At 46.7% G+C, this 21,553-nt stretch overlaps 1 protein-coding gene across 1 annotated transcript in view; it reads right to left on the bottom strand.

Moving 5' to 3' along the window:
- Positions 1-21,553, bottom strand: part of LOC149462245 (contactin-associated protein-like 5) — a 689,962-nt gene that overhangs the window by 48,377 nt on the left and 620,032 nt on the right. Inside the window, exons 20-21 of the mRNA XM_089677184.1 lie at positions 11,163-11,293; positions 6,501-6,588 (exon numbers count right to left, since the gene is read on the bottom strand). Coding sequence (XP_089533310.1) covers positions 6,501-6,588; positions 11,163-11,293 — 219 coding nt within the window. The remainder of the gene's footprint in view (positions 1-6,500; positions 6,589-11,162; positions 11,294-21,553) is intronic.

Here is a 21,553-nt window from a genome sequence, read left to right as displayed (position 1 = left end):
GGCCCCATGATCCCCTATTTCCCGGGGGCCCCATGAGTTGTCAGCCCACCCCTGTTCCAAACCATGGCACAAATTTGTGAATCCACAGAACCATCCGTGCACTCGGTTGCATGTGTAGGCACGAACCTAGCCTAATGCCCCATACAGGGGCGGACTGACCATTTGGAAACTCGGGCAGTGCCCGAGGGCCCGGGGTCAGTAGGGGGCCCCATGAGATGCCCCTGGTACCTTTTTCATAGGCTTTTTTTGAGTTTGGGCAAGGACACAAGGGCCCCATGATCCCCTATTGCCCAGGGGCCCCATGAGTTGTTAGTCCACCCTTGGCCCCGTACCAGGGGCAGACTGACCATTTGGAAACTCAGGCACTGCTCGAGGGCCCGGGGTCAGTAGGGGGCCCCATGAGATACCCCTGGTACCTTTTTCATAGGTTTTTTTGAGTTTGGGCAAGGACACAGGGGCCCCGTGATCCCCTATTGCCCAGGGCCCCCATGAGTTGTCAGTCCGCCCCTGCCTCGTACACATGATAAGAAAATTGTATGAAAAATTGCGGAAAAAAGTGAAAAATTTTGTTGTTTCGCATACGAACGACCGATTTTCTATGCGGCGGTATGACGGTTGTCCGAAAAAAAAATCTTTCAAGCGCTATCACGCATGAGTGGAAACAGAAGATGACCCGGATGTTGATGTCCAAGGAATCTTTGTAAACACGAACGAAAAATCCAAATGTTAAAAGTCGATCGGCCTAATGAGATGATGAATCCAGAATTGTGCAGATTATATTTTATGTGTCACTATTTATGTATAGAGGTCATGTAATAAACGATATTATACTCATTGCTGGCAATCGCTGTGTATATCGATCGTTCTGGCTGGAAGGGCGTGGCTACAAGGTCACATGCACGCCGCATCACTTCCACTTGTACGGAAGACATCAACACTACGTATTGCCGACAAACAATTTTTTTAGATTGGTTAATGTGGGCCACAATTTCGACCAATGAACGAACGCCGTCGGATGACCGATCGGTCGATTTTTAATCGTGTATTCTCATCTTTAGGCTCCATGTACTCGGGACACTTCTGAATGGTGGAAACTGACTGCTGGAAAACGTAGGTTAAAAAACGTCTGTTTAGCCGCGTTTGCATACCGCGTTTATCAGCATTTGCATTTAGAAGCGTTTTTTAAAAGATAACCTCAGGAGACCTTCCAGAATGCTCTGAAAAACGGTAAAACGTTTACTATTTCAGACATTGTGAGAGAAACAGAGAGAGCAGAAGCAGAGAGAGCAGTATGTGTTGAGATTAGCTGTCTTTTTTTTTTTTGTTTAGTGTTTGGATGTTCCGGCTCATTTCCGCAGAAATTATTGCAGCCGTGTCTAACATATTTTCTTTCATGCAAAACCTCAAAGTATGGTGTACCGGGTCCATTTGAGTACCGGGAAAACGCTTTGCATGATGAAAAAAGGATCTGGCCAGCTTTTAGAAATGGAAGAGTTAATAAAAAATTGCAAACGCTTATAAATGCATTTACAAGCGTTTGGCGTTTGAAACGCTGATAAAATCTACTCCTGAACGCAAGTTTGGTGCGTTCAAAAAAATGACTGTAAACTCAACTGCCTGTAACCGACTGTAAATGACGACGTGTACATGGACACATATGAGAACATTAGGGAGAATTCAGGGACTGGTAAAAAAAAATGCAGAAAAGCTCCTGAACGTCAGTTTATCGGCTGCAGTGTACATGGAGCCTTATGCAGGCCATAAACGGGTCGAAAATTGGGCCCCAAAAAAAAAATCGGCCAATTTTCGCACCGTTAGTGGATTAATTGGTCGGCCGTTTTTCGGGATTTTGGCACAAGTTGGAAAATTTGCGGCCGATTTTGACGATCAGCTGATTTTCCCGGCGAGGATGGGCAAATCGGCCGATCGTTTTATCGATAAAAAATCTGCGCATGAGCCGTGACCTGCAAGAAGAAGAAAAAGAAGAAGAGTAAGCAAAAGAAGAAGAAGAAGAAAAGAAAAAAAAGAAGAAGAAAAAGAAGAAGAAAAAGAAGAAGAGTAAGAAAAAGAAAAGGAGAAGAAAAAGGAGAAAAAGAAGAAGAAGAGGAAGAAGAAAAGAAGAAGAAAAAGAAGAAGAAGATGAAAAAGAAGAAGAGTAAGAAAAGAAAAAGAAGAAGGAGAAGAAGAAGAAGAAAAGAAAAAGAAGAAGAGTAAGAAAAGAAAAAGAAGAAGAAAAAGATGAATAAAAAGAAGAAGAAGAAAAAGATGAAGAAAAAGAAGAAGAAGAAGGAAAAGAAGAAGAGTAAGAAAAAGAAGAAGAAAAAGAAGCAGAAAAAGAAGAAGAAGTCCAGTCCGCTATTATATTTTATATGAAAAGTCTTGCAGTTGCAACAATGTATCTATTTGTATCCGAATAAAACATCTGTATCCGAAATGGATACAAATGGATACATTGTTGCAACCGCAAGACTTTTTCATGTAAAATATAATAGTGGAGCTCTCTGCAGGGACAGAAGTAATTATAGGATTAAATGCCGGCTGTAGACGGGACGAAAATCAGCCGATTTTTTTACCGTTGGTGGTAACGTCGGCCGATCGAACGACCGATTTTTCTTTTTTTTTTTATTAAAAAACGGCAGTTTTCGACCCGTCTATGGCCTGCATTAGTGTCAAGCATAATTGCAAACAATCTCTTGATACTTTGAAAGTCCCACCCATTGAATTTACAGATATAGCCCCTACTTACCAGGGGTGGGAGATACTTAACACCATCTGTCTTCTATATATAATATCATTTTAACATCGTTACCTTGGCAATTTGACAGTACTTTAAATGTTCTGCCATGTAAATCGAATGAGTAATACCTATGCAGACTTCTTGACACCAACAGATGGGATCAAGTAATTAGAACTTTCACACCTCTTCTTGGACAATCAGCTGCTTTAACACATTCTGTGGTGATTGGATGAAGGTGTTGGTGCTACCCATGTGTCATAAATGTTGGACATCTTCCCTGACACTCATTAGAAGTGGTTTGGAGAAGCTATAAACCATTTTCAGCATTACAAAACAAGTCAAGTTGAATGTGACTAACTACTGCTAGTTAACATTTGATCCTTAACTGCTTCCTGACCGCCCTAACGCAGAAACACGGCTGCAAGGTGCAACGGGTGTGCAAAATCACGTGTGTGCAGGGGCGGACTGACAACTCATGGGGCCCCCGGGCAATAGGGGATCATGGGGCCCCTGTGTCCTTGTCCAAACTCAAAAAAGCCTATAAAAAAGGTACCAGGGGAATCTCATGGGGCCCCCTACTGACCCAGGGCCCTCGGGCAGTGCCCGAGTTTCCAAATGGTCAGTCCGCCCCTGCGTGTGTATATATATATATATACATGTGATTTTGAATTTCTGGGTAGGGGGCGCATTTGCGGCCGTCAATCACTGGGTCCGAACCGGTGATTACTCACTGGTGCCCGGTGATTGCCGAGCAGCTCCGATAGGGAGGAGAACTGTTTGTAAACAAAACAGTTCTCCTGCCTGTCATAGGTGATTTTGCATTTCCGGGTAGGGGGCGCGCCCTACCCGCGCCGCCACTTATAGTCGTCAATCACCGGGTCCTAGCCGGTGATTACTCGCCGGCGCCCGGTGATTGCCGAGCATCTCCGATGGGAAGGAGAACAGTTTGTAAACAAAACAGTTCTGCTCCCTGTCAACTCGTGCACACTGCTTTCCAAAGCAGTGTGCTTACAGTGAAGCACACACATAGGAAATAGTAAAACAGCACCCTTTGATTGCCCCTCACGTTAACCCCTTCCTGCCCAGCGCCATTAGTACAGTGTCAGTGCTCTTTTTTTTAAGCACTGATCACTGTATTAGTGTCACTGGGGATGCAAGTGATAACAAGTTAGTCCCCCCCCCCCGTGTCAAAATGCCTGTCGCAGTACTGCTATAAGTCACTGCTCGCCGCCATTACTAGTAAAAGAAAAAAAAATCCCAGTATCTATCCCGCCATTTGTAAATGATGTAACTTTCATGGAAACCAATTCATTTACAAGTATTGGGATTTTTTTTTTAGCAAAGTAATACATTTTGGCCTAAATTTATGACAAGATTTGATTTTTTTATTTTTTTTTTACTGGACATGTTTTAATAGCAAAAGCAAAGTAGTGTTTTTTTTTTCTCAAAATTGTTGGTCTTTTTTATGTTTAGAGCGCAAAAAATAAAAACGCACAGGTGATCAAATACCACTGAAAGAAAGCTAAATTCGTTTGAAAAAAAGGCGCAAATTTCATTCTCACCAATTGTCGCAACTGTCAGTAAAAGTAACGTAGCGCCATAATGCAAAAAATGGCCTGGTCAGGAAGGGGGGTAAATCCTCTGGAGGGCGAGGGGTTAATAAATACTCTCCAGTCATTCTTTCATTAACCACTTTGGCACTTTGGATGTACCTTGTACGTCCAGAAAGTGAAGAATCAAGCACAAGCTGAAGCTTGTACTTGGTTTGTTCAGTGCGACTTCCATCTATAGTAGTAAAAGTGGTCTGGGTGGAGTGGTCCCCCTCCAGCACCCCCCTCCTTCTCCCCCTTGGTTACCAAGCTCTCCCGCTCTTCCCAGGAACCACATTGGTGGGCTTCAGGGTGGCAAGCAGGCGGTGCCCAAGGAACATCCATTCCTCGATCTCCTCTGCATGAATGAAGCCGGATGTAATGTTCATTTTATCACTTCTGGGTTTGGAGCAGTAGCGTAACTGGAACCTTCAGGGCCCCAATGCCCAAGAAACCATGAAAGGCCCCCTGACCCCGGCTGAGGCCCTTTCCACTCAGTGGTGGAGCTCCAGAATAGTGGATTATTCCTGAGGTCATCAAGCCCAGATCAGGCTCCATAGACAAGGAACAGTCCACCACTGGACTGCAGGGGAGCACCATTTTCCAGTGGAATGAAGGCTTGGATGAGTATAAACTCTTTCTTCACCTCTAAACGAAACAAACAGCCCGACTGCATGGGAAAACTTTTTTTGCCCGGAGTTGGGCTTTACCTCTAAACCGATGAGCAGTGAAGGCTTTTAAAGCGTTGCCCATGGAGAGTTTTGAGTATCATAGTTTTTCGTGATATGCAATTTTAAGGCTTGACATGTTTGGTATCATTTTACGCAACACAACCACGTCTTTTATATTTTACCAAAAAAATTGGCTTTATTTTGTGTTTGCACTAAAATTATTGTTATTATATTTTTTCCTGAAAATATTATTATTATACAGGATTTATATAGCGCCAACAGACTGTGCAGTGTTTTACAACATGAGGGCAGACAGTACAGTTACAATACAATTCATAACAGGGAGGAGTCAGAGGGCCCTGTTCCTTACAGCTTACACTCTAAAACGGAGGGTCATGTGATACAAAAGATAATAACTGGGGGGTTGGGCTGATGGGAAAAATAAAGTACAAATGTTGGGGTTCATTTACACTTGACTTTATTTCGAACTCTTGCCAAATGCCCCTATAGCATTTGACAGGTGTTAGACAGGCGTTTGGGAAGCATTTTTTAATGCTCCTCAAACGCTCCCCAAACGCCCTATGCGTGGTTTTGAGGCGGTTGATAGGTGTTTGCTAAGCATTAAAAACGCACCACAAATGCCTATAATGAAGTTAAATGGTATTAATGCGTCACAAATGCCTGCCAGGCATTTGAGGAGCGGCACCATAGACTTGAATGGGAGGCTTCAACTCCTCTTGACTGGACAGGGCATCAGTTTTGCCGTGATGCGACGCTAACGCTTCAGTGTGAACAGCACTGTGTGCTGCCATGCGCAGAATTTTCATAGGCGTTTGAGAAGAATTAAAAACGCTTTCCAAACGCCTATCTGGCACCTGCTGATAAAGCTAGTGTGAACGTAACCTTAGGTGGGTGGTAGGACAGGCTTCTCTAGAGAGAGGGGTTTTTAGGGATCGTCTAAAAGTGGGCAGAGTAGGAGATAGTCAGACAGATGGGGTAGGGAGTTCTAGTGGATGGGAGAGGCTCGGGTGAAGTCCTGGTGACGAGCATGGGAGGAGGAGAAAAGGGAACTAAAGGGCAGGAGGTCTTGGAAAGAACAAAGAGAATGATTTGGTTGGAATATTGAGACTAGGTTAGTGATGTAGTTGGGGGCAGCACTGTGGATGGCTTTGTATGTTGTTGTTAGTTTCTTGCATTGAATTAATTGTGTCAGCGGAAACCAATGAAGGTGTCAGCAGAAAGGTGTGGAGGACACACAACAGTTGGTAAGGTGGATGAGTCTGGTGCAAAATATGCATTTGATAAACAGTTGCACAAACATAATGCTGCATAAAAAAAAATCCAACTACTATTTTTTTACTCTGCATGGTCTTTTTGTTCAGAAAATGTGAAATGTTCTGAGAATTTTAAGTAATTTTATGGCCAAAAAAATGCAGATTTTTACGTGTTCAATAAAAAAAAAAATCTCTAGAGTCAAATGAATGGATAATTGGGAGCGCTTACCTAAAACCTTTCCCATTGTAAGTGATCTGATGGCTTTGAAATAAATATCCGACGAGAAATTATGTCGTTCTTTTATTATCTTGTCAACCTGAAAAGGAAAGAAGGCGTTTTAATCTTTTGGCATACAAGAATCCAGAGAACACACATGTCGCGTGAAGCATGCCTACCGTTTCAATTAAAAAAAAAAAAAGGAAAAAAAAAAAAAGAAAATTACAGCAATATCATTTTATGACAATGAAAAGTACAATGCAGTGCGCTGTTTAACATTAATCAATCCACGGTGAGCGCCAGTTACAATGTAGATAAATTACAGAATTATAGAACCCGGCAGTATAATAATATCACATGAAAATCAAACCTACGGGAGGCAGGAAGGTGTATTAACCAAATTTTTTATTTTTTTTGCTCTTTTAATATCGGGTCGTAAAACAGATATTAAGAATTCTGAAAGTATACATTCATTTTATATTTTACCATTAAAATAACGCCAACGCCGTCTGAGACTTTTATTGGCGTCATTTAAAAAGAAAATGTAGAAAGGTCAAACTTTTTGTTATGAAATATGCTGAAATGACATTATACTGCCACAAGTGCCAGTTGAATAATGGATTACAATGGGCTTCTGTGATATTTCGAAGGAACATGTATGGCAAGGTGGAACAGTGGACGGAATATTGAATGTAATGGTTGGAGTTTGACGTACAGGCAAAAAATGGCAATCCAAAAAAAAAAAAGCTAATTGTTCTTCCTGGTGGACCTTCACCCCGGGTCTACCCACAGACGTTGTGCAATATGTATAAGATTTGCACATGATTACACAGATGTGATTGAACCTGGAGCAGGAATGTCGTAGATAAGTCAACATCACAGCTAATCAGTAGAGTAGTGGGTCTTCAAACAATGGCCCTCTGGCTACAAGATTTTACATGACCCACAGCTAAGGTCAATGATGTATCCTCAATATGCACAGATTGAGTATTAAAGTGGACCTTCACCCTAAGTGACATATTGTGCTCACCTAGGCGAGAGGTGCTCCCCAACATTCTGTGCTTACACATGTAGGCAGGTGCAGTCTGCTTTCTCCACTGTAGGTGGCTCTTTGTCAGGGAGTGAGGAGTCAGACACACAAGGAGGTGCAATTAAAGGTAGGTTTATTATACAAAAACAAGACAGAGTCTATGCAAGTCCAAAAGCAACAGCGGGTGACTTGGTAGAACAGTAGCCAGGAAGGATGGTCGCCAAACCCGGGGTCAGAAGCCAGGAAGGATGATCACCAGAGCCAGGGTCAGAAGCCAGGAAGGATGGTCGCCAGAGCCGGGGTCAGAAGCCAGGAAGGATGATCACCAGAGCCGGGGTCAGAAGCCAGGAAGGATGATCACCAGAGCCGGGGTCAGAAGCCAGGAAGGATGGTCACCAGAGCCGGGGTCAGAAGCCAGGAAGCATGATCACCAGAGCTGGGGTCAGAAGCCAGGAAGGACGGTCGCCAGAGCCGGGGTCAGAAGCCAGGAAGGATGGTCACCAGAGCCGGGGTCAGAAGCCAGGAAGGATGGTCACCAGAGCCGGGGTCAGAAGCCAGGAAGGATGGTCACCAGAGCCGGGGTCAGAAGCCAGGAAGCATGATCACCAGAGCTGGGGTCAGAAGCCAGGAAGGACGGTCGCCAGAGCCGGGGTCAGAAGCCAGGAAGGATGGTCGCCAAAGCCGAGTATCCAGGAGAGCAATGAGAAACTAAACAGGAGCTTGCTGCTGTGCAACAGACAGGACACGAATGCAATGGACAGCTACAAACAGCAGACTTATATGTGAAAAGCCGCCACCTCCTGGGGGAGGAGACGCAGAGGGCTGAAAGCATAAAGGATCCCACAATGCTTTGCAGACACCTAAGATGGATGCCAGCACATGGAGCAGCACAAGCCCTGAGGAAAGGTAGGACCTTGACACTCTTGAGCAGAACGGTACTACAGTTGAAGAGGTCAGGTGAAACTTGATTTCTCCATGGTTTCCTCAGCCCCTTGGAGCAGCGTTCCAGTTGGCTATGCTACATCCAGGTGATCCTGGCAGCCATCTTGGGTCAAACAGAGTGTTTAAGTGCCTGCCTCCAGGTTATGGTATGCATTTGTGAATTGGCTAGTGTAAGGAGAGATACCTGATCTTTCATGGAGAGCACTAGCGGCAGGGAGATGTTACAGAGCAATAGGGAAAGCATAGGGACTACATCCAAGCTGCTCAGCTTGGGTCGGACCATGCCGCACTCCACCTCCTTCACCAAGTGCTGTCTTCAGCTTAGACCTTCCACAGCTGCATTGACTGTGAGTTTCCTGGTCGGGCGTTCTCCCCGCTGGGTTGTTGTGACTGGTTTGTTAATCTATTAGTTTCTGCCTCTGGGCCTCAGTGTCTTTACTGCCACCACACCACGCTGCACCCAGCCCACATGCAGATGTGCCACAGGGCTCAGTTCCAAAGCCAGCCCTGCAGCACATCTGCATATGCACCAATTTCCTGGCCATTGGTGCACATGCATGTACAAAGACTGCCGACAGGGATGTCTGAAATGTTCCCTGCCTTTGCATATGTGTGAATGCCTACTGCCCGCTCAAAAAAAAAAAAGCCGATGACCCAAAGCACATGCTCGATCCCAGTGGTACTCATAGCCAAAAGACAGCTCTCCGAGGGAAGGGCAAGGGATAGGGGTGGCATCATTGACCAATCATGGCCAGTTGCCATATTTGCACAGTGATGTCACTGCTGTCCCCGCCTCTTGGATTACATAGCCATGGATTATCCATGATGTCCACAGTTCCTAAAATGTAGCAGGTGGAAGCACTTGCTGCTTTTTTAGCAATTAGTGACAGCGGGATGCCATTATATAAAGAAGTAATAGAAATACTGCATCTATGTATGATTTTTGGCTCCCACCAAACCAAGGGTCTGGATGGTCAAAGGTTTGAGCCAAATGGTCAGCTCATCCCTAACCAGAAGTTGTCTACTTTTTTGCCTTCAACATTTATTATCCAGTTCCTTATGATAACCAGGGTTCTCAGTAATTTTGCAAGTGATAAACATTCTTCTGATCAAGGGATGGCAGAATAGGACGGAGGTTTAAACAGGTACTTTGCTTTTATCAGTCAAAAATATTTACCCAAATAAGACGTACTTTTAGCAAAATATTTGTTCTACCAAGATATGCATTTGCCACAAATAATAAACACTCACCGGTCACTTTATTAGGTCCACCTGTTAAATTGCTTGGTAACACAAATTGTTACTCAGCCAATCACATGGCAGCAACTCAATTCATTTAGGTATCTGGACATGGTGAAGACAACCTGCTGAAGTTCAAACCGAGCATCAGAATGGGGAGGAAAGGGGATTTAAGTGACTTTTGAATATGGCATGGTTGATAGTGCCAGAAGGGCTGGTCTGAGTATTTAAAAAAACTGCTGATATACTGGGATTTTCATGATCAACCATCTCTAGGGTTTACAGAGAATGGTCTGAAAAAGGGAAAATATCCAGTGAGCGGCAGTTGTGTAGAGGAAAGTACCTTGTTGATGTCAGAGGAGAATGGGCAGACTGGTTCCAGATGATAGAAAGGCAACAGTACCTCAAATAACCACGCATTACAACCAATGTATGCAGAATACCATCTTTGAACACACACATGTCGAACCTTGCAGCAAATGGGCTACAGCAGCAGAAGACCACTCCGGGTGCTACTCCTGTAAGCTAAGAACAGGAAACGGAGGCTACAATTCACACAGAATCACCAAAATTGGACAATAGCAGATTGGAAAAAAGTTGCCTGATCTGATGAGTCTGGATTTCAGCTGCCACACTCAGATGGTAGGGTCAGAATTTGGCGCAAACAACATGAAAGCATGGATCCATCCTGCCTTGTATCAACGGTTCAGGCTGGTGGTGGTGGTGTCATGGTGAGGTGGATCCATCCTGCCTTCTATCAATGGTTCAGACTGGTGGTTTTGGTGTCATGGTGAGGTGGATCCATCCTGCCTTGTATCAACGGTTCAGGCTGGTGGTGGTGGTGTCATGGTGAGGTGGATCCATCCTGCCGTGTATCAATGGTTCAGGCTGGTGGTGGTGTCATGGTGAGGTGGATCCATCCTGCCGTGTATCAATGGTTCAGGCTGGTGGTGGTGTCATGGTGAGGTGGATCCATCCTGCCGTGTATCAATGGTTCAGGCTGGTGGTGTCATGGTGTGGTGGATCCATCCTGCCTTGTATCAATGGTTCAGGCTGGTGGTGTCATGGTGAGGTGGATCCATCCTGCCTTGTATCAATGGTTCAGGCTGGTGGTGTCATGGTGAGGTGGATCCATCCTGCCGTGTATCAATGGTTCAGGCTGGTGGTGGTGGTGTCATGGTGAGGTGAATCCATCCTGCCGTGTATCAATGGTTCAGGCTGGTGGTGGTGGTGGTGTCATGGTGTGGTGGATCCATCCTGCCTTGTATCAATGGTTCAGGCTGGTGGTGTCATGGTGAGGTGGATCCATCCTGCCTTGTATCAATGGTTCAGGCTGGTGGTAGTGGTGTCATGGTGTGGGGGAGATTTTCTTGGCACTAGCAAGGTGGACCTAATAAAGTGGCCGGTGAGTGTGTAGTTTGTGTATATAGAGCATAGCACATAGAAATGAGATTTGTTCTCACCTGGATCATCAGTTCCTTCCCTTCTCTGTTGATTTTTACATGGTGCAGCTTTCGGTTGTCCAGTCTTTTCGAATCTAATGTAAACACGTACATCCCGTCTTTGCCAATTTTGTATCTAACTTGTAGACTACCTGGAAAAAAGGAATTAGAAAAATAAGAAGAAAAATAGGAAAACTAAACCCTATAATCATACTAAACCAACTCTTTCCCCCACTTTTACCACATCCCCCATTTTTAACATCCTGAAACAACTGGTCAACTGCATGCATGGTTTGGAGAGATGCCTTGACGTTGCCAAGAAGAAAAAGTGCAGATGGCTCCAGTGGCTCCCTTTCGGGTTGGCGCTGGCACAATAAAATGTGTATGCCACACCACCAGGCCACCAGGAACACTGTTGAGGATACATGTTTTCCAGGGACAGACACCTCAAAATGGGGACTCTCTCTGGGAAATGGGGACACGTGGCCACCATAGAACAAGTTCAGGTTTATGTGACTAATACCAGCTATGATGACAATTCCAGGACATTGTTCTTGGGTGAATATATTTCAATTCTTGCCCATTTTTGGAAGTTATTGACATTCCAGGGCTGGACCTGACTTGTGCTTGAAGGTCTGGTGTCTACCATACTGTATATACATATATACACAAGCATGTACATACTGCATATAAAAGGCCTATACGTATTTACAATATAATTGGTACAACTACTGGTGATCTGGTGGTGGGAATATTTTGATATGTATCTGTTATTTGTTATTTGTCCAGGGTAATGTGTTTTCTATTTAATTTAACACCTCGCCCTCCTGAGGATTTCCCCCCTTTCCTGACCAGGCCATTTTTTGTGTTACGACGCTGTGTTACTTTAACTGACAAATGCGCGGTCATGCAACGCTGCACCCAAATTAAATTTACGTCCTTTTTTCCCTCCGAATTGAGCTTTCTTTCGGTGGTATTTGATCACCTGTACTTTTTTTATTTTTTACGCTATTAAAAAAAAAGACAATTTTGAGAAAAAAAACAATATTTTTGACTTTTTGCTATTAAACATGTCCAGTGAAAAAATTTTAAAAATCAAATTTCGGCATAAATTTAGGCCAAAATGTATTCTGCTCCGTGTCTTTGCTACAAAAAAACCCAATACGTGTAAATGAATTGATTTACATGAAAGTTATAGTGTTTACAAATGGTGGTATAGATACTGGAATTTTTTTTTTTTTTACTAGTAATGGCGATGATCAGCGATTTATAGCAGGACTGCGGCGGACATTCTGACACTGGAGGGAACTGACTTGGTGTCACTGACATCCCTAGTGACACCAATACAGTGATAAGTGCTAACAAAAAGCACTAACACTGTGCTAATGGCACTGGGCAGGAAGGGGTTAACATGAGGGGTGATCAAAGGGTTAACTGTGTGCAGGGAGTGTTTTACTAGGGGGGCGGGGGGGTGTATGCTTCACTGTAAGCACACTGCTTTGGATCGCTGTGCTGTGCACAGCCATCCAAATCAGTGTGCCCGAGTTGACAGGGAGAACTGTTAGTAAAGAAAACAGTCCACCTCCCCATCGGAGATGCTCGGTAATCACCAGGCACCAGCAGGTAATCACCGGCCAGGACCAGGTGACTGACAGCCGCGGTTGTGAGTGGCGGGGCGGGTAGGGCATGCGTGCAGCTCGCATACGCCCCCAACCTATATACACATAATTTTGCACACCTGTGCCGCCCTGTAGAATGCTATAGGGCAGTCGGGAAGTTTTTCATCAATTGAGTGCCATCATTGAGTATGTTTCATGTACTTTGTGAGATAATCATCTTTAAATTTTTTTGAAAGGTAGTAGTAGGGCAGGGCTGTCTTAATGCATGGGCACCCCTGGGCAGTGCCCCAGCTGCATGAAGGCCCCATGATAATTTTGCATTACATCATACTTATCAACTGTCCTGGATGTGTCAGGACAGTCATGCCTTTTATTAAGCTGTCCCGGGATGTCCCGGGCAGCATCCTTGGAACCTGTACTGTGCTAATACTAATAAATATTTTCTTAATTCTATCAACTATTTTATACTTGAATTCTTGAGAGTAGATGTGCAAATTGGGGCAGGCTGGTAGGGCCACCAGTGCATTACCTTGCCCAACGGCCCATGATGCCATTAAGACGGTCCTGGAGTAGGGTAGAGTCCATTTTTTATTTACAAATTTGGAGAATATTGAGGGTCTGCTGCCAGAGTCCTGCACGTGACAACTTGGGTGCACATCTGTAAGACAGCCTTTTACAACATGGAGGAACCCTTGAAAAGACTTCTCAGGTTTAGGGAACCCCTGCTCATAATGACTCTAGCTACAGCTCATGGCACATTAGTTGTGATGATCATTGGAAAGAATGCTCCTTACATTTGGGTCATTGGGAAGAATCCCACCGCTACAGAGCTCTAAAGCATAATTGGTGTCAATGCAGTGGTGGAACTACCAGGGTCATAAAGGTTGCACTTGTGACTGGGCCCTGGCGTTCTGTCACTGTGGGGGGAGGGGGGGCAAGATGGCAGGAAGGGGGCCAGCTGCAGAACCTATGAAAAGGTCCCACTGCGAGACCCCATGATGGGAATAAAGGGCCCCAGGATCAATGGGAAGGCACCTGAGCCTAGGGGGAAGGGCCTCGGGCTTGGAGGAAAGAGCCCCGGGTTTAGAAAGAAGGGAGGGCTCTTCATGTTTTCTTGTACAAGGACCCTGAATGATCTTGTTACGCCTCTGTGTTAATGGTTACTAGTCTGAGAAGCAGAAGTTGCCCATTTTGCAAAGAACCCTTAGCAACCTCTGGAGGACCCCTGAGGTTCCACAGAGCCCTGATTAAGGAAATCTGCTATATGCAGTAGCCCGCTGTAACGGAACCGACCCAGTCTGCACTTGGGTACTTCTGTTATAATGCCGCTTCCGTGTTCGAACACCGACCACAGACACCACAGCCGACCATACAAGACTAGACAACACCAGTCTTCAAGTAAACCAGGAAAAAGACAACTTTATTTTAACACAGATGCAAGATATATACATTCAAGGGAACAATCCCCCCTCCCTGCATAATGACACAGAGGGGGGCACTCTACCTTTAGTAACAAGAGACACACCAGACAGTCCCATCAGGAGAGAGGCTGCTGGAGACACCCCCCACCAAGCCAATACACATAAACACATACATCCCATAATAGTTTGCTCCCAAGCAAGACACACAATAGAACAATGGGATGCAAACACATGGCATTAAACAATCAACCACCCCCACCCCAATATTGGGACAGATCACCCTGTACCCCTAACAGGCACAGGGTGACTTAAACATAAGAGGGATATGGGGAGTTAAGACAGGGGTCTCCCCACCTCTACAAAGTGAGCTGTGTTCCATGGGCCCCCCACCCAAAGTCACTCCCACCAAGAACCTCTTATCCACGCACCAAAATTACACATTGGAAACTGGCCGTATTTCTGACCTACAGCTTTCATTGCACGGGACTTTTTAACTTTACTGTCCTCTGGGAAAACCTGTAAAAACACCACATATCCCAAGATATATTGCAAATTGAATTTTCATAAGAGGCCATTGCACATTTACTGAAACAAATCATGTTTTCAATTACTTTGCCCAATAATTACATGTCTGTTGGGTGATTGATGCTCCCTTGTGTATTTCACATGTGTAGTTTAATAATTTAGGATAATAGTAAAACCATAACCTAATTACGCAGCTACTGTATTGGCGCCAAGAAAGAAACATTTTCCTTTCCTTGTTTTAGTGCAATTATACTGTCCATCGACTGGACCGCAGACACAGTTTGTATTTGTGTATTTTAATCCTGAATATCGGCGCTGTTGTTTGAGTGTTATAATGAATGCAGATCTCAGATGTTTGTATTTACTGTTCAGACGAGCCGTGCAGGGATTTAATTATATTTTATATGAAACATTGCAATTTTTATTATGTTTGCACAGTGTGTATTTTTCTTTTTCCTTCTTTTTACTCTACATTTCTGTTCTGAAAATACAAGATAAAGAAACCTGCTTTACCAGTGAGCACATTTTTTTTTTTTTTTGCTGTGTTCACCTTAAAGACATTCAACCAGGAAGACTGAGGACATCCTAAGAGTGCAGATCATCATTTTAAACCCTGAAGGGACATCACTAGGGACACTGATAGAGGGGTTATGGCCAGCACTTCCATACAGGACCCAGGGCCCATTGGGTGAGCAGAGGGGCCTGGGTTAGGCTGGAAACCAGCAGGAATCTGATTGGTTAGGATGCGATCTGTCAGACCTTTGGGGTCCCATGATTTCTAATGGTTGCCCTGGACATCACCACTCACATACAATGATACAGAAAGCTTTGCTGACCACATTGCCTCAGTGCCACCCTCTGCATCATTGAAGATCACCCACTACTGGGAGGAAAGAGGAAGAGGACTCTACATTACACATGACTAGAATGAAGAATGAGGACAACCTGTGAGTGCAGGAAATCATGAACCATCCCCTGTAGATTCATCACCAGTGCCTGGTAATGGGGTATAGCCAGCTCTCCCGTACAGGGCACAGGCCCCACTGGGTCACCAGCAGGGCCCAGGTTCAGCTGGAAACCAGGATGAGTCTGATTGGTTGAGAGGCCATCTGTCTGACTTCTGCTGACCCCACCCCTTGTATTTTGGAGGTCCTGTCGCTGTAGTGGGCCCAATTATTTCTCATAGTGGCCCAAGGCATCAACACTCCCATACAATGATACAGAGAGTGGTGCTGACCACATTGCCTTAGTGCTACCCTCTGCATCATTGAGGATTGCCCCACACCCCTGCTGGGAGGTAAGAGAAAGAGGATTCTGCGCAACACAAGACTGGAATGAAGACTGAGGACAACCGGTGAGTGCGGGGCATCATGAACCCATCCCTCATAGGAGGCATCACCAGAGCCACCAATAAGTGGATATAGCCAATCCTCCCATATAGGATACAGGCTCCACTGGGTCACCAGCAGGGTCCATGATCAGCTGGAAACCAGGATGAGTGTGATTGTTTGGTGTGCTATCTGTCAGACGTCTGCTGGCCCCGCCTCTGGAATTTCATCCATTAGGGCCTATCAGGTAGGCTGTATGGGACACCATGACTTCTAATGGCAGCCTTGGGCATTACCACTCACATGCAATGATGCAGAAGAAGGTGCTGACCACATTGCATCAGTACTGCTCTCTACTTCTTTAGATTCACCCTCTGGCCGGAGGAAAGTGGAAGAGGACTCTGTATGACACATGACTGGAATGAAGTCATGTACAAAAGATAGGTATAAAAACAATGGAACACGTAAAGCATCTTGGGCCTCTGGGCAAAGTAATGCACTGGGGCCCCTACCAGCCTGCCATAATTTATGCACCTACTCTCAAAAATTAAAGTATAAATAGTTGATAGAATTAAACATATATTTATTAGTACTTTCAATAAAATCAGTTTTAAACAATAGGAAAACATGCTGAAAATCAAAGTCTAATCAACACAAAGGGCACAGCACTGCGAGGACAGGAGGGCACAGTACAGGGGGGAAGATGATAGGCTGCTATTGTCCCCATAGCCCGGATTCTGGGACACTGTCCAGGACATGGCCATCGGGACAGCTTAGTAAAAAGCATGACTGATGGCCAAGTATGATGTAATGGAATATATTCACAGAACTCCCATGCACCTGGGGCCCTGGGCAGTGCTCAGGGGTGCCCATGCATTAAGATGGCCCTGACGTAAAGGTGGGCAGGAACTTCCATGTCACATAAGAAGTTAGGGGTAATCCAGCGCACTACGTTCTACCTATAACTAAACTCTTGAGACCTATTCACAGTTTGTGGCAATGACATCAAAAATTCATACATTAATGCACTTGGCCACAACACAACACATGACAACTCGATTGCTATGTGCACCAACACATTGTGCAGCAGAACTCAATATACAATGCTCCGCAGCCAATGCATATACTGAGAGATGTATCACCCAAACCGTACTCTCTGCTCCTCGCAAGACCTCCTGCTCTCTAGCTCCCTTGTCTCCTCCTCCCATGCTCGTCTCCAGGACTTCTCCAGAGCTTCCCCATCCTCTGGAACTCTCTACCCCAAATTATCAGACTATCGCCTACTCTGTTCTCTTTTAGGTGATCTCTGAAAACCTCTCTCTTCAGGGAAGCCTATCCTGCCCTCAGCTAATAATGGAATCTTCTCTTCCTTTTACCAGTCCATCCCCCACAGTTACTACCCTTTGTACCACTAGCCCCTCCCTCCTAGATTGTAAGCTCCAAGGATCAGGGCCCTCCTAACCCTCTTGTATTGAACTGTATTGTTGCTGTTTTGTCTCCCATTATAAACTGTTGGCGCTATATACAGTCAGGTCCATAAATATTGGGACATCGACACAATTCTAACATTTTTGGCTCTATACACCACCACAATGGATTTAAAATGAAACAAACAAGATGTGCTTTAAATGCAGACTGTCAGCTTTAATTTGAGGGTATTTACTAGAGATGAGCGAAGTATTCAAAAATTCGATTCGACTGATTCGGCGAATTCGTGGAAAAATTTTGATTCGAGTCGAATATATTCGCTGTGAATTTAACTTAAAAAAGGGTGTTTCTAGGCTTCAGAGAGACTTAATATTAGTGCTGAACACTGTACCTTTAATTTAAATGCCCTTGGAGGCTGCTGGGGAAGAGAAATAATACTGTCAGGCAGTATGACATGCAGATGAGTGCCGTCGATCTTAGAATCACCGCACACTTCACTCATTTGGCCAGTCACGGGGCCAAAACCAGAGTGTGGAGCCACAGTGTGGCGGTGGAGGCAGCAGCAATGGGAGGCCATACAGCACCCTATGACAAAAATGGAAACCACCAGCAGTGTGAGGAGACCTGAAAGTGGCACATGGCAGAGTGTGGCGATAGAGACAGCAGCAAAGGGAGGCCGTACAGGGACCCATGACACACTCTGGACCTGGCAGCAGCATGAGGAGGCGGTACAGGGGCCCATGGCAGATTACGGGCCTGGCAGCAGCATGAGGAGTCGGTACGGGGGCCCATGGCAGATTACAGGCCTGGCAGCAGCAATGGGAGGCCGTACAGGGACCCATGACACAATCTGGACCTGGCAGCAGCATGGGGAGGCGGTACAGGGGCCCATGACAGATTACGGGCCTGGCAGCAGCATTTGGAGTCGGTACGGGGGCCCATGACACACTCTGGACCTGGCAGCAGCATGAGGAGGCGGTACAGGGGCGCATGACAGATTACGAGCCTGGCAGCAGCAACTTGGACAGGAGGACGTTCAGTTTCTGCACCGTCTGGTGCGTGCTCGCAAACTGTTGTCTCTTGGAAACGGATTCCAAGAAAGACTGCTGACGGAATCCGTGAAGAGGAGTAGCAGGAGAAGGAGCATCTGAACGAGCGGAATATGCCAACAAGCGACAACAGGGGCCCATGACAGATTACGGGCCTGGCAGCAGCATGAGGAGTCGGTACGGGGGCCCATGGCAGATTAGGGGCCTGGCAGCAGCTATGGGAGGCCCGTAATCTGCCAGCACCCTATGACAAAAAATGGAACCCACCAGCAGTGTGAGGAGACCTGAAAGTGGCACATGGCAGAGTGTGGCGATGGAGACAGCAGCAATGGGAGGCCGTACAGGGACCCATGACAGACTCTGGACCTGGCAGCAGCATGAGGAGGCGGTATAGGGGCCCATGGCAGATTAGGGGCCTGGCAGCAGCTATGGGAGGCCCGTAATCTGCCAGCACCCTATGACAAAAAATGGAATACACCAGCAGTGTGAGGAGACCTGAAAGTGGCACATGGCAGAGTGTGGCGATGGAGACAGCAGCAATGGGAGGCTGTACAGGGACCCATGAGAGACTCTGGACTTGGCAGCAGCATGAGGAGGCGGTATAGGGGCCCATGGCAGATTAGGGGCCTGGCAGCAGCTATGGGAGGCCCGTAATCTGCCAGCACCCTATGACAAAAAATGGAACACACCAGCAGTGTGAGGAGACCTGAAAGTGGCACATGTTTGGGGCATGATTCATGGCGGATTTAGTCAGTTGTGTCAGGAACTGGTGGTTTGAAATCCAGACTAATCCACGCCTGATTCATTTTCACAAACGTCAGTCTCTCCACACTTTGGGTGGACAGTCGTGTCCTCCGCGGAGTTGCAATACCTCCTGCCGCACTAAACACGCGCTCCGATGCCACGCTACTGGCCGGGCATGACAGCCTTTCAAGGGCAAATTCAGCTAGTTGGGGCCAAAGGTCAAGTTTCGTTGCCCAGTAGTCAAGGGGATTGTCTACCTCGGTTGGCAGGGTGCTGTCCAAGTAGGCCTAAGCCTGTTGTTTGAGGTCCTGCTCCAGGTCCACCTGATGCTGCTGCTGCTGCTGCTGCTGCGGCTGGTTAGTAGTTTCCTCACTGCGCTGGTGAAGAAAGCTACTCATCATCGACTGCAGACTGAGGCAGCCGCTGCTGGTGGAGCTGCCACTGCTCCTACCACCCCACCCCTCCCCTGCTGCCATGGCAGCGGAACGCGAGCGCACAGGGCCCACAGTGTCTGAGGATGGACGTTGGCGCAGACAGGCAGAGACCAGCTGACTACATAGGTGGTTTTTATAGTACGTTATTTTGGCCTCCCTCTCAGCAGGTGTGAAAAAGGCCACCATTTTTGAACGGTAGCGAGGGTCCAACAAGGTGGACAGCCAAAAGTCATCCCTCTGTCTGATGGTTATTATTCGGCTGTCGCTACGCAAGCAACCGAGCATGCTATGGGCCATTTGTGCCAAGGAATGCGAGGGACTCCCTGCCTCCATCTCCACAGCATACTGCCACGGTGCGTCTGGGTCCTCTGTCTCCTCCTCCTCCTCCTCTACCAGATGCTCCTGCTCCTCCACTCCTGTCCGCTGAGTGGAAAAACCACCCATTTCACTCAATAATTCCTGAGCACCAATGTCCTCCTCTACCTCCTCCTCTTCTTCCTGTCCTGCCCCCACAGGGGTCATGTGGCGTTGAGATCTGTGCGCCACGTCTACCGCACCCTGACCAGCCATTGTTAACAGCATTTGTTCCAGGACGTGCAACAGAGGAATGACGTCGTTCATCCCATAGTCCTGGTGACTCACGAATAGCGTGGCCTCCTCAAAGGGCCTGAGCAAGCGGCAGGTGTCACGCATGAGCTGCCAATGGCTGACATCTAAGTTACACAGGGAATACCTTTATCCGCTTTTAACATCAGGAAATCGGTGATGGCCTTTCGCTGTTCGTAAAGGCGGTCTAACATATGTAGGGTTGAATTCCACCTTGTTGCAACGTCACAGCATGAGGAGTCGGTACGGGGGCCCATGGCAGATTACGTGCCTGGCAGCAGCAATGGGAGGCCCGTAATCTGCCAGCACCCTATGTCAAAAAATTCAACACACCAGCAGTGTGAGGAGACCTGAAAGTGGCACATGGCAGAGTGTGGATATGGAGACAGCAGCAATGGGAGGCCGTACAGGGACCCATGACACACTCTGGACTTGGCAGCAGCATGAGGAGGCGGTATAGGGGCCCATGGCAGATTAGGGGCCTGGCAGCAGCAATGGGAGGCCCGTAATCTGCCAGCACCCTATGTCAAAAAATTCTACACACCAGCAGTGTGAGGAGACCTGAAAGTGGCACATGGCAGAGTGTGGCGATGGAGACAGCAGCAATGGGAGGCCGTACAGGGACCCATGAGAGACTCTGGACCTGGCAGCAGCATGAGGAGGCGGTATATAGGGGCCTATGGCAGATTAGGGGCCTGGCAGCAGCTATAGGAGGCCCGTAATCTGCCAGCACCCTATGTCAAAAAATTCTACACACCAGCAGTGTGAGGAGACCTGAAAGTGGCACATGGCAGAGTGTGGCGATGGAGACAGCAGCAATGGGAGGCCGTACAGGGACCCATGAGAGACTCTGGACCTGGCAGCAGCATGAGGAGGCGGTATATAGGGGCCTATGGCAGATTAGGGGCCTGGCAGCAGCTATAGGAGGCCCGTAATCTGCCAGCACCCTATGTCAAAAAATTCTACACACCAGCAGTGTGAGGAGACCTGAAAGTGGCACATGGCAGAGTGTGGCGATGGAGACAGCAGCAATGGGAGGCCGTACAGGGACCCATGACAGACTCTGGACCTGGCAGCAGCATGAGGAGGCGGTATATAGGGGCCTATGGCAGATTAGGGGCCTGGCAGCAGCTATGGGAGGCCCGTAATCTGCCAGCACCCTATGTCAAAAAATTCTACACACCAGCAGTGTGAGGAGACCTGAAAGTGGCACATGGCAGAGTGTGGCGATGGAGACAGCAGCAATGGGAGGCCGTAC

The sequence above is a fragment of the Staurois parvus genome, unplaced genomic scaffold (assembly GCF_062004578.1).
Source record: "Staurois parvus isolate SC_StPar_1 unplaced genomic scaffold, SC_StPar_1.0 ptg000179l, whole genome shotgun sequence".
Classification (NCBI taxonomy): Eukaryota; Metazoa; Chordata; class Amphibia; order Anura; family Ranidae; genus Staurois; species Staurois parvus.
This window is presented reverse-complemented; position numbering and strand designations above follow the sequence as displayed.